We start from the raw sequence: 13,861 nt of genomic DNA on the forward strand, positions 1-13,861 counted from the left end.
CCATACCACCCTGAACACGCCCGATCTCGTCTGATCTCGGAAGCTAAGCAGGGTCGGGCCTGGTTAGTACCTGGATGGGAGACCGCCTGGGAATACCGGGTGCTGTAGGCTTTTTTTTGCCTCTTGTTCATACTTTACAGCTCTAGGATATGAACTTATTTCATGCACCACAGTGCTTGCTATTGCAGCCATGGATGGGATTAACAGGGCCCTCTCTAGCTACTTCCGTGTCCAAGTGACACTCTGTCAGCCTGGATGGAAGCAACATGAAACCACAGAGCAAACAGAGTTTTTCAGGTGGGTAGCCAGGTATTGCCCAGGCAGGGCCCTCCGTGGCTGTCAGCTTTCCTCTGTTTGGAGGTCTTTGTTGTTTTGTTTTCAATAATGTTTTCTTCCTTTCTATGAAGTTCATGTCACAAGAGGTTTAAAAGTAAGAGAAAGAGCCAATAAGAAAAGCCTACAGCACCCGGTATTCCCAGGCGGTCTCCCATCCAGGTACTAACCAGGCCCGACCCTGCTTAGCTTCCGAGATCAGACGAGATCGGGCGTGTTCAGGGTGGTATGGCCGTAGGCATGAAGTGTGCTCGCTTTCACTCTCTTCAATGCAAAGGCGCTGTGAGAGGAATATGCACACAATGCCACCTGCTGGACACAGGCAGAAAAGACACCGGGGCCACATCTTCTTCCTATTTCTGCTCCCAAAAAGAGACAACCCTGGGCAGCCCCACAGACTCCCCACAACACTCAGTCCATACCTGATCAGATGAGATCAGGCGTGTTGAGGGTTGCATGGCCATAGACAACCTAACTGCTTGTTTTCCCTCTCTTCAGTTCAAAGCAGCTCCACCAGGCCTATGCAACACAGCTCCACCTGCTCTTCACCAGCAACAAAGGCAAGCACCCTACCCTGGATGATGGCACATTCCCCTGCCCACACCAATCCCACACAACAAGGGGCAGCTCCTGGTGAAAGTCCAGGAGATCCAGGTGAAAGCAAGACCACCCTTCAAACCCATGCCCACTCATGCCATGAGAATCTAAATTGAGGGACCTTTCCCTCTGAGACAAAGCACCTTCTTCTCAGAGACAAACATTTCTTCAGTCCAAACACCCATCACCCAGCTTCCATTCTTCATAGGTTCCTTTGAGTTTTGCCAAAGCTGAAGAAGAGACTCCAGCCCTGATCAGACCCCCTCCTCCCCATCTTCCCTGGTGGTCCATTCTGGTTTCCATTCCTTATACAGTTGGCCCTCCTTAGCCTCTGGTTTTTTATCCACCAATTCAAGCATTCATGGCTTGAAAACTTTCCAAAAAAGTATAAATTCCATTTATCCACCTTGATTTTCCATTTTATATAAGGGACAACATTTTGCCCTGCCATTATATTTAACGGGACTTGAGCATCCAGGGATTTTGATATCCATGGGGGATCCCCAGCAAGTAACAAGGTCTCACTGAACATGCTCTATTTTATTTTTACTTCATTTGCTTTTTCAGATGTTACCCATTTTCTCCTTTCGTTGTTTCAGATTATGTTTTTTGCAATAGTGTGCTCACCCAATATGCGGGCTTGCCATCCACGGTTTTAAAACTACGCAGACGGCAAGCCCCATTTGGGCACGCGCACCTCGCTGCACACAGGAGTGCACAGCCATTGAAACAAATGGGACTTGAGGTCCAGTATTTTCGGATATACGAAGTACCCACTGTACTTCTTTATGAACTCCTGCCCTTGCAAGTGTCTTTTTCCTTTATCATCTCCAGCCATGCAGTTCTACCCAATAGTTCCCTGAACTTAATAAATTCATCTTTCCTGAAATTCAGCGTCCGTGTTCAGCTACACTTTTCTTTGGCCTATCGCACAACTTTAAATTCTAGGGTTGCATTTCCTTCCACTTCCCAGACTTATTGTGAAACACATGTACGCAAATCAGCACAAAATGAATAAAAATTACATTAGAGGCACTCAGTTGTAAAAATAAAAATGCTTGCTTCTCTGAATATGGAATAAGGATATGTACTGCAATTTATCATTGTAAAAATAAAGTATTATCATTAAGTGCATTAAGAAAGACCATCCTTATCATATGCTAATAGTCCTGTCCTTTAGCACACAGGTAGTAGGGCTAGTTTTTGGTATACATAAGATACTCTATTCAGACCCATGGAGATGTGCTTGCTTATATGCCTTCATTTCATATTTGTACTTCTGTACACAGCTGCTGTTTGGAGCCGATAAGAAAAAGCATCCCCGTCCAGCTCTCATCTGACAAAACACTAATGCTTGCCTGTTTATCAGCTGGCAACAGTGATGTAGCGGTCAATTTTGTACTGCTGATGCACATCATGACAGTCCCTTGGTGCATCTGTTTTGCTCCATTTCTCAGTGTATATTGTGCATGGAAGAAGGGGGATCTAAAGAAGTGCTTTTGTGCGGCTTATTATCTGAAAGTTCATGCATTTCAGTTTACACTGTGTTGTGAGCTGGATTTGAAAGACTAATGTCCCTTTGGACACATTGATGAAAATCTTCTACAGTTCAGGTCTATGTAGGCCTAGGTTGAGCCCCATCTGGATTTGCAAACATTTTGGATATAAACACTATCTGAAGTACAGTATAAAGCTTTAATGTGCATTTAATGTATAAAGCATGTGCATTTATAGAAGGCCTTGGATCAGCCTTAAAAGAGAGGTTTAAACTATCCAGCCTAGCCAATGATACATCTTTTTGCAAGGCATATTCTTAAAAAATAAATTTAGAAGAGGTTCTGAATTTTCCAACAATGACCAATGTTTTCAAGTTACGGAACCATCAACCAAAATGAAAAGCAAGAAAACTGAGGGAAATAAACCCTTATATAAAAAGATTTTAAAAAAAATATCAGTGCTTTAATAAGAGATGACTGAATACACTCAGAAATCAAATGGAGTCATAATTCAAAAGACCAAGTTCTCTAGGCATCAAGCCCCACATCTTTGGGAAGGTAAGGAATTACTGCTATACAATTCTACATAGCCATTATTACGTTTTCATTTCAAATGGTTTTCTTCCTCCATTAATCTTTTCCACCCACTTCAAGTCGTCCTCCTAAAACCACCTTGTTTAACATGCAGCACTGCAGCTACTGTTGGACTATAATGCCCATCATTCTTCATCATCAACGACTGTATACTGGATGGAACTGATGCGACCTGCATTTAAATAGCTAAAAGTTCTTTTGTTCTTTATCCATATTCAAAAAAGCATCACCCAAACCTGCTGGGTTGCCACACTCATAACCCTTGGCACTGGCGATGCTGGCTGGGAATGATGGGCATCACATCTTAGGGTATCACGTTGACAACTTCCTTAAGACAATTGTAACACTGGAACACAGCCTCCAAGACTGAACCTTGGAATAAGGAATGCACAGTAAAAAGCAATGCTCAGTTAGGTCCAAGCCAAACAAGTGAGCACACAACAGCAACATTTAGACCAGGGTATGAGAAATCTGGGAAGTTTTCCAAATGTTGGACTACAATTTCAAATCTTCTGACCACTGGCTATGATGACTGGGTCTGATAGGAAGAGGTGTCCAACAACATTTGCACCTCTGATTTAAACAGATAATGCCTTACCTTTAGGATTTGTATCAGCATTTGATTCTCTAGTTCAGTCTTAAATGAGGGGAAATGCACAAAATAGAAGACAAAAACCTTCAGGAGTGTTTTTAAAAGACCATTTATGTAGATGAAGTAGAAGTGAATGATACTGTTGAGCACACTAACAGATTCCCATAAGACAGAAGCAAAGAGCATGTGGCCCTCTAGTTAATGTTGGAACATAACTTCCATCAGTCAGGATAATAAACGGTAAGGAATCATGGGAGATGCAATTCACCAACATCTAGAAGGCCACACATTCCCCAGCCCTGCTGTAAGGAACAAATGAACATGGGCAGCTCTACTCTGGCTGTTCCTTGAGTATTCTGGCCCCAAATCTGCCCTGAATTCTCCCCGTTACCTGGGCACTCCAGAGCAATGCTGGGAAGTTGTCTACACACACATTCCGCTATGCCATCTGGCGCCACCATTGCAAGTCACTTTCTCTGAGATCAAAAACAAGGCCCTCAGTGTTGATAACATAGCTGGGTGCCTCACTCTGATTTCAGAGGGAAAGACCATGCCAGCAATGGCAATGCCAAGTAGCACAGTGGGCTACCATGTAAACAGCTGTCCAGCATCATACTGGAGTGCTCAGCATTTTCCTGGAAGGTCCAGAGCAAAAGGTAAGTGATTTAAAACCAGATTTGGTGCCAAACTGGTCTTCCTACATGAAGACATTCTGCATCTGAATCTGGGCTTTGGCCCTGAACCATCTGGACAGGGTAAGAGGAAACCAGTTTTAATGACCCATGTAGACATGCCCTATGTCTCCTAGTGTTGCTGTTGGGCACAGTGCTCACGTACTCTTAAAGCTTAGCATATACACCACTGCAGAAACCAACCAATGGCATTTCAATAATCCTTTGTCATACTCTCCTATACCCTTTTTGTGGTGTACAATAAATACATATTAAAGATATGGCCAGACAGAAGAGGCGTCACACAGTTATGGAGACTGGAGCCACAAGAAGATTAATGACATTACTAGATTCAACTAGTAATTCATTACTAGATTCAAGTCTCAACTGTTCTTATTCTTCTTGTAGAGATTTCACCATATTTTCTGTAAAAGCTCCTCAGAATAATTGGATGGGAAGACCTTCCAAACAGGATTCCTCTGAAGAAGCTGGGTCTTCATTCACACATACTCCCAATATCAGGGTTGGTATATTTTTCCAAGCCCAGTAAGGCACAGCCTTCCTGGAATGCTTCTAGCATCTTGACCAAAGCAATATTTTACGTCCTCATGCCCATGTTTGAAGTCCTTGATTCTTCATCTCTAGAATCAGGTAGTGTTTCCACGTCTATGAAAATAAGCCACCTCCCAGGTAGTGACTGCCAGGTTCATCAGACAATCACAGTGAACAGAAGAACCAGCTAATTTTCTTCTTCTTCAAACCAACTCCTCCAGTTCAAATCACCCCATTCAGGATTTCAAGCCCATTTTAGACATCATCTGTTCATATACAGTCCATGCCATTGCTGCCATCAGCGTGCGCCGCAAGGCTCTTGGGACAGCACCACGGAAAAAACCAGTCAATCCATAGTCCTGTGGAAGAAAGATGCAAGCACCATAATTATCTTAAGTGTTCAAACTCTTCAATAATTCTATCACACATGAGGTCAAGTCAAAATTAGTTCTTTGGATGGTCAGATATATCATATATACTCAACTATAGACTTACCATATTTATTAGCTGAGGGTAGGTTCGGGGGACAAAATTATGGATTTTGATATGACCTTTGGATAAGTTGAGGGTGAAAGCTAGCAGCAATGTAATTAAGGTGGTATCCAGGCCGGCACAAAGTGCCGGCCTGGATACATGCTAGGGTTGCCTCAGGGCGTCCTTTACAGATTCCCCACAACCCTAGCATGTACCTGCGGCATGGTAATGGCGGCGCCCTGTCTACATGGGGGCTGCCCTTACAACGTCACGGCCGTGCCGCCTCCAATGGAGCAGCGGGTTGTGACGCACGTGCACCGCTGCAAGGTGCTTGTGGTGCCCTTTCAGTGGTGCCGGAAGGAGCTCTGTTTTGCAGCTCCTTTCGCCATTTGTGTCGCTGGCGCAGCTTTTACACAGCTGCGCCAGCAACACAAAAGAAAAAGGGGCCAAGGGGCCTCTTTCTCTGCCTCCCCGCCACTGTTGGGGTGTCCTTGGGGTGCATGAAGCCCCAAGGACACCCCTTTCCAGGCCATGGGGAAGTAGCGTTTTGCAAATGTTATATCATTCTCTCTTTAAATCTAGAATTCAAAGGAAAGAGATGTAGTTTATTGCTGTTATCTTCCCTCAATTTCCCATTTCTAAAGAAATGTTACAAGTTACAACATAATCCTTTCTGTATCAAGATTACCCAATGCTACTAGAACTAAAAGTCTGCACACATAAACATTGTTGTTTTGCTGTCTCATGCAATTCTATCAGTACTCTAATTATGTTCTGGCAATAACAGCTGTAAGAGCCAAAGTGCTTTTCACAAAAACAACTAACAGAAAATTTACTTACATTTAGTCCAACGTTACCAGAACTACATACTTCCCCATACTCATGTAGACAGTACTGAAATAGAGTGAAAAACACTCCTTTTCAAATGCCCTTAAGCAGCTGTTGAAATTCCTGGAAGGGACAAAGTACAGTACAGAAGTCCTGCTTCCTGTAAGTCCTACCCAAACCAAATCTTGCTTCTGAATCTTCCCCACTTCAGAGAACCACTTGAAGGCTTCTAGAAGTTGTTGGGCTGCAACTCCCATCAGCAGAGGTAATAATGAGGAATGCTGAGAGTAACAATCCAGCAATATCCGGAGAGCCACCAATTGCCCACCTCTGCTTCAGGAAATGATGTTTGTCTCACAAGGCTAGAAACACTTGCACACATTAGAAGAATTAGATAGAACAGAATAAAACATCTGATTAGGTAACTGACTAACCAACAACTAACAGTCTTACCCTAAAGATTAAGGCAATTGCCTGGCCTGTCCGAAAGTATTTTTGGGATGACAGTTGCACATGAGTTTTTATAACATCTGCAGGTTGAGTAGCTAGCGATGCCAGAATCCCAGCAATAGTTGCAGAGCCAAAGTTCACTAGAGGTATAAGTGCTGGATCAAATTGGTCTGGAAGGGAACAAGTGAACAAACAAAAACAAGAACCATTTCAAAATTATTATTGCTAGGATAAAAGGAAGATCTTGAAGTTTCAGTGCTTTATACATGAAACTCAACTGGAAATTTTAATGAAAATGTTCCCAAAAAGGTCCCATGCTCCTTAACAAATGTCACATTTACCAATTGTTCTCACAATTAAATCTAACCTCATGTCCAAATTTTCTTTATTTGTTGGAAGAAAGGACAACAAAGCAGCATTCCTCCACCACCCTATTTCTCAAGTATTCAAAGATTTAACTCTGTCTTCAGGCTAAACATACACTATTCTTCTGACTTCGTGACATAGATCTTCCTCTACTCTAAACCTTTTCTGGTCTCAGCATAACTTCCATATGATCTGGTGCTCCAAAACTGATTTAACATTTCAATGAACTTCTAATGAGTACTAAGTGTTACGACACTATTACAGCATACACATATAATTAAGATAAGTTGTGGCTGAAAAGCCAGTTCCAATGTTATCGAACTTCACTGTGCATTATGTTATTGCTGACTCAGGGAATGAACTCTATTGTACATTTTTGGACTGTTTAGTATCCCAACAGTAATTTAACTAGATAACTAAGTAAAGAAATTACTCAGCATATGAACTCACTGACTTTGCAGATGGGAGTTTTTTCTTCTTCAAAGTAAGGATGCAATCCTGTGTGGTTATGCACTGAATAAAGCTCATTGTTGTTGTTGCTGTGCCTTCAAGTCATTTCTGTCTTATGGCAACCCTAAGGCAACTCTATCATGGCAAGTTTATTCGGGGGGGGGGGGGGGGGGGGGGGGGGTTGCCGTTGCCATCCTCTGAGTCTGAGAGAATGTGATTTTCATAAGGTCACCTAGTGATTTGATCCCTGGTCTCTAGAATCATAGTCAAATGTTCCATTCACTACACTACACTGGCTCTATGAATAACGCTTATACATGAGTAAACTTGGCTAAGACAGGAGCTGAAAATTTTCTAACCACAAATAAATGACAATAGTAATAGGAAACAAATCTAACATAAGAATCTGTGTTTTAAAAACAACATTTCCATAGGCTGATATTCAGTCATCCTCAGAAATCTGTTATAGATATAGGAAACTGAAATGGCAACTGATGTTAAAAAAAAAGGGTCTGAAATCTCAGACTGCAAAAATTTGCAACCCATGATAGGAGGATCTTGGCAAATTTTCTCTAACTGAAACTGCTACAAATATTGAAATGCAACCCGTCCCTCCTCCCCTCACATGCTGTTTATTCTTGGGTGATCATCATCGCTAAACTCTGCAATTCAAATTAAAGGGAACTGTGAAGACAACATTGCAACAGTCCTTACCATATGGCGCAATCTTTTTGGTCTGTACGTAGAACATCAGATAGATTCCAGAGAAAGGTGCATCACGTAGGAGTGTTGCTGTCAGGCCACTAAACAAGCCCTGAACACCTTCTGATCGATAGATATTTCTCAGGGCACTATGTATGCTTTCATAACCATACCTTCCACTCTGGAAACAAAACACAGATTTGAAATGGCACAGCTACAACAAAGGTGAGTGGGTACTTAAGACTTAAAGGGAAGAAAAATAATCATGAATTAATTTAAAGCACAGTACAGTTAAAAGGACCAGAAACTCACCTCATACCGGGTTTTCACCACAGTGATAGGCAACATACAAACAACAGCTACAGTACGTGAGGTTCCGCCCAGAAAAACAGACTCCAGCATAGAAGGGGAGCGATCCAGGAGAAAATGCTGTTTTATCATATATAGTGTACTGAAGTAAATTCCCACACCAGGGATGCATCTTGCGAAGGACTATGAAAAGACCACAAGCAAATGAAGAAACTATTAACAAGAAATACCATAGAGGAAAAACACAAGGGTTGGCAACTAAGTGCCATTTTGGATTACAGTTCTCATAAACCCCAGACAGCATGCCCAATAATAAGGGATTATGGGAATTATCCAAGACTACTGGCAAGGGCTACCCCAGGCATATAGCATCATATTTTCTTTAATATAGCTAATTCTAATGTTTGTATCAAGGCCACAATCAAAGGTATATGGTTTTGCAGTAAATTTGAACCTACTTCTAGTAACAAAAATGAACACCCGTACATAACTACACATGCCCTTTCTTACAGGGGTACAGGTCATGGAGAAGAGGGAAGGCTAACACTTAACTTATAATACAAGAACAGTGTAGAAAACACAGCAATTACACAATGTTAGGGAAAGGAAAGCAGTAAGGAATCCTGGGAGCAAACTTTTAAAAACATCACTGGATAGTGGAATGCCTCATTAATCATTCCTTCAACATTCAACAGAGGAAGTAGTCAAAGAGAACATGAGCAAGTGATCCCAAAATTTTGGCTTTACACTTGAGATGGATCAATAGGAAAAAACTTGGAGAAGGAGACTGAAACATACCAAATGTAAAGAAGAACGCTTATAAGGGGTTTTTAGGTGGTATTTGACCCCTGATAAAATGCGTAAAATGTATAAAAATTGTAGCAAAGAAAGGGGTTGGATATACCACATGTGGTAGACTTGTGCTAGAGCTACAAAATTTTGGAAACAAATTTATTTTGAAATAAAAAAAAATTCAAGGTTAGATAATCTCAGATTCTCCCTGGAATTTTTTCTATTAAATATCATTGAAGAACTCATTCAGAAAGAATTTGGTAAATTACTGTTCTATATGTTATCAGTGGCAAGACTGATCTATGCCAAAAACTGGAAAATCATGGAGATACCAACAGTGGAGGACTGGACACTTAAACTGTTGGATCTGTTAGAAATTGACAAACTAATGAGTGAAATTAGAAACAAGTGGAATTAGATTAAAGATAAACAAAATGAATGAAAGAATGTAGTGAACTCTAGTGATGATTTGTATAGTAAAAGTTATATTTATGTACTTGTTAAGAATTTAAGGGAAGAGATTGAATAAAAATAGAAGGGTGAATTAGTTTGGTTTAATTTTATTATTAGATAATCAAAAAGAATGATTAAATCTTAAACCCAGACATGTAGTTGGGAAGTAATGTGTGAGGGATGTTTGGGGGTTTTCTTCTCCTCTTTCTATTATATATCTTATATATATTTTCTCTTTTTTTTCCTTCTCTTTTCCCTTTCTTCCTTTGTGCCTCATGTATGTGCTATGTCTATGTTATGTTTGAATAGTTTGATTGTGTATGTACTTTTATACACCTTTTTAAAATTCAATTAAAATCATTTTTAAAAAATTAAATGTTTTTTTTCTGTTCCATGCAATGGAACGTGTAACCCATTTTAGGGATGACAGCTCCTGAAGAAACAAGTATGGACAAAATATAGTCCTCCTGGTACATTTAGCCCAAATGTTATTTTTGTTGAGCCACTGATGTACATGCGTATCACTGAACTAGGAACTGTTGTTTACTTTCAATGGCAACAATTAGAACTTCTTGACAAATTCAGCTCATTCAATGAAATCCAACATAAAAGAATCACACTGTTATTTGGACAACTTACAGGAGAAACACCTTTCCACAGCCCCAAAATACTTTCTGTGCGAACAACCTTAAAGAGCAGAGTTACCATCCCGACACGACCTGACCTGGGATTAAAAAAAACCAAATCTATTATTCAAGGCAAATAGGCAACTCAGTAACCCAAATCCAGGATATGCATCACAGCACCATTCTTTACTACTCCTTCAGCTAAATCCCTGTAGAGTCAAGTTTATAGATTCACCATAGTTCATGACCCTGAGAATGACTGCTGTGTCAATGGGAATGGCTGAAAGCATCAGCCCATTTTTATGCCCCGCCCATCTCAGTTTTCAATGGGCACAGATGTATGATTTGGATTTTTCTTCTTCCAACAATTACTTTATGAACATAAGCAGAATCATACTGGATCAGACCAAAGGCCTCTATTTAGTATACACAGTGACCAACCAGTTGCTTACAGAAGCCTGGCAGCAGGACATGACTCCACCTCTGGATCAAGAAAAATGAATCTTTAATAGAAATGCCAACTACTTACCCATTGACAGCTGGCTGCAGGGTCTGTAACCTGGTTTTAAGGAGGTCTAGAGGTTGGAACAGCAGGGTAGAGCATGTCCCACTGATGGAACCACAAACAAAGGCTTTCAGCACAGGATGCATCTTAAAAACAAAAACACGAGAAATTATTTGAAGACATAAAACAACAATAGTCCTAGGTAAATGCAGCCCAGTCTCTATGAATAAGATTACAGTCGCCCCTCCGTTTTCACGGATTTCAAGTTCGCATCCATCGCCTGTTCACAGTTGGCAAACAGAGAGGGACAAAATGGGGCACGTGGCACCATTCAAGCCAATGCAAAGATAAACTTCATTCTAACTTTTCCAATTAGAACGGCAAATTCAAACATAGTAACAAGTAAAAAAAAAAATCCATCAAGTTTAGTGGGACTTATTTCTACCTCTGAAGCTATTCCTATCTTTTCTTGCTTAATGTTTTGTGTGTGAGAGTGTGGAAAAAGAAAGGACAGAAGAAGCAACAGAAAACAGAGTGTTACAAGTTGAAAAGGCAAAAAAGAACCTGTGGTAGGCAATGCCATGGAAAAACCCTCATCTGGGAGCACATAAGCATGCATTTCATTCATTTGTTATTAACAATGGAAGTGGTTGTCATGAAGTGCATTTATTTGTAGTATTATCTATTTTTCAACCCACCTAAAAGCTACCAACCAAAATGAGGTGCAAAATAATGGTTCAAAAAGCCAAGCGCAGAACGGTGGAATTAAACTCCGAGCACATGCTCAACCCAGGAATTTCTTTCCAGAGCCAGAACAAATCCTTTGCCACACAAATCTATTTGGACTTTCCCCATCTCTAAGCTTTCTTGATTTCATCAGCTTGAATTATGAGACAAAAGGCTTTTTGTTGCTGCTGTAGTTAAAATTTGGAAGCTAGCACTTACCCACCGTAAAGCACCCAGAGGATCCCAGTCCACTTTTTGCCCTTCCATTTGTTAGATAATGAACACATATATCAAAATTAAGTAACACTTAAGTCCCATTAGAAACCTTTCTCCCGATGCTTATCTCTGTCTGGAATATGCTCATAGGGTAACATTTTCCTCTCAACTTTTCAAATCCCAAAATATTTATCTTTGCCGGTCATCATGTTTCTAAGGCTGCATCCGCAGTGCAGAATCAATCCCATTTGACATCGCTTTAACAGCGCTGGTTCAATGCTAGGGAATTCTGGGAAATGTCTCCTTTTTTTGAGCTATTTAGCCTTCTCTGTCAGAGAGCTCTGGTGCTCCCAACAAACTACCATTCCCAGAACTCCACAGTCTTGAGCCATGGTAGTTAAAGTGGTGTCAAACTGGATTGTTTCTGCACTGCAGATGCAGCCTAGCAAAGCGCTGATCGTTCTCATTCCTACTGTGACTCATCAGTACACTTTACAAAGGAGTCAGCATGGCGTAATGGTTTGAATGTTGGACTATGACTCTGGAGACCAAGGTTCGAATTCTGGCTCAGTCATGTAAACCCAATGAATGACCCTGGGCAAGTCACACTCTCTCAGCCTCAGAGGGTGGCAATGGCAAACCCTCTCTGAAAGAGTTTGCCAAGAAAACCCCATCATGGGGGTGGGGGCACCTTAGGGTCCCCATAAGTCAGGAAATGACAAAGGTACACAACAACAACAACACACTTGACAAGGGTGTCCTCCACTATCTTAGGTAGTTGGTGCTCTTTATTGGCACACTCTCCAAGTTCTTGCTAGTCCCTTTCCAGGCTGAAACCCTTCACTCTTCCACTGAGTTGCTTTTTACAGACAATAACGGCTCTGTTTCAAGGAAGCTAGAGCGAGCGATGCTTCACCTGTTTCCATAAAGAAAACAAACACATGTCAATTCACACAACTATACTGTAGGCCCTTGGTATGCGCTGGGGCTTGGTTCCAGGACCTGCCATGGATGCCAAAATCTGTGGATGCTCAAGTCCCATTAAACACAATGGCACAATAAAATGGTGTCCCATATATAAAACAGCAAACTCAAGCTTTCCTTTTTGGAACTGGTATTAATTAGAATATTTTCAAGGCATGGATGCTTGAATCCATGGATAACAAATTACTCTACCCAGGTACAGCTGGGTCCTTGTTGGTCTGTAATCTGGATTAAGAAGGTCTTTTTGGAAAAATCAAGAAGAAACACAGGCACCGAAATTCTCCCAAAGGTTTGTAGTGTATAAAGATACAGACAGAACGACACACATCTACAGTACAACATGTGCAAACCCCCAGTCAGTATCACAATCAATATTTTAAATAAGCAATATCATATTCACAAACGTCGATTGAAATATATGCACAGCTCATTCATTTAGGTACAAATATGAATCTAATAATGAGTGGAAGTTGCTGGCTGAATTTGGTTAAGGTAACAACAGCTCCAAACACCATAATCCAGTCTGATTGCCCTGGCTGAGTGCTAGGGAATTCTGGGAACTGTAGTTTTATGAGAGACACTTAGCCTTCTCTGACAGAGCACTCTGGTGCCACAATGAAGTACAGTTCCCAGGATTCCTTACCACTGAGCCGGGACAGTTAAAGCGGTTTCAGACTGGATTATTCCTGCAGTATGTTTTGGGCCACTGTTGTCGCCTGTGTGCCTTCAAATCCTTTCTGACTGAAGGCGAATGTGTCATGGGGCTTTTACTTGGCAAGTTGCTTCAGAGTGGGTTTGCCAAGGCCATCCCCTGAGGCTGAGAGAGTGTGACTCTTGCCCAAGGTGGATTCGAACCCTGTTCCCCAGAGTGGCACTCCAACACCTAAAACCACTACATTAATATTTCCAAGTGCTGCTAGGTAATGAAACAGGCAGGGAAGGCATTTGTTAACCAGGAAAGTTAAAAGCACAAAAATAAAAGCATTTGACACCGCCATAACTGCCGGGGGGGGGGTCAATGCTATGGAATTCTGGGAATTGTAGTTTGCTGTGGTCCCCAGAGCAGACTCCAGGCAGTTATAGCTCGGCTCTGCAGACCACAACAAACTACAATTCCCAGAATTCCATAGCACTGACCCCACCCC

The 13,861-nt window shown here is 41.4% G+C and overlaps 1 protein-coding gene, 1 non-coding gene and 1 pseudogene across 2 annotated transcripts; 1 reads left to right on the top strand and 2 right to left on the bottom strand.

Moving 5' to 3' along the window:
* On the top strand, nucleotides 1-111 carry LOC121935878 (annotated as a pseudogene).
* A 343-nt stretch (nucleotides 112-454) lies between these two features.
* On the bottom strand, nucleotides 455-573 carry LOC121935876. The gene has a single exon (XR_006104898.1). It is a non-coding gene; the product is annotated as a 5S ribosomal RNA (ribosomal RNA).
* Nucleotides 574-2,611: 2,038 nt separating this feature from the next.
* On the bottom strand, nucleotides 2,612-11,983 carry SLC25A38 (solute carrier family 25 member 38). The gene is made up of 6 exons (XM_042476823.1): nucleotides 10,815-11,983; nucleotides 10,299-10,383; nucleotides 8,418-8,597; nucleotides 8,118-8,286; nucleotides 6,591-6,757; nucleotides 2,612-5,194 (listed from the first exon to the last, which is right to left on the bottom strand). The coding sequence occupies exons 1-6, from the start codon at nucleotides 10,934-10,936 to the stop codon at nucleotides 5,072-5,074; spliced, it is 846 nt and encodes a 281-aa protein (XP_042332757.1). The 5' UTR covers nucleotides 10,937-11,983; the 3' UTR covers nucleotides 2,612-5,071.
* Between the last annotated feature and the right edge of the window lie 1,878 nt (nucleotides 11,984-13,861).

This window comes from Sceloporus undulatus, chromosome 6, assembly GCF_019175285.1.
Source record: "Sceloporus undulatus isolate JIND9_A2432 ecotype Alabama chromosome 6, SceUnd_v1.1, whole genome shotgun sequence".
NCBI lineage: Eukaryota > Metazoa > Chordata > Lepidosauria > Squamata > Phrynosomatidae > Sceloporus > Sceloporus undulatus.

Excerpts from the sequence above, each read along its gene's own strand:
- SLC25A38 (XM_042476823.1), bottom strand. The coding sequence starts at position 10,936 with ATGCATCCTGTGCTGAAAGCCTTTGTTTGTGGTTCCATCAGTGGGACA. Across the intron at positions 10,384-10,814 it reads CTGCAGCCAGCTGTCAATGG|GTCAGGTCGTGTCGGGATGG; the intron begins GTAAGTAGTTGG and ends TTTTAATCCCAG. Across the intron at positions 5,195-6,590 it reads CAATTGCCTTAATCTTTAGG|GACTATGGATTGACTGGTTT; the intron begins GTAAGACTGTTA and ends TTTCTTCCACAG.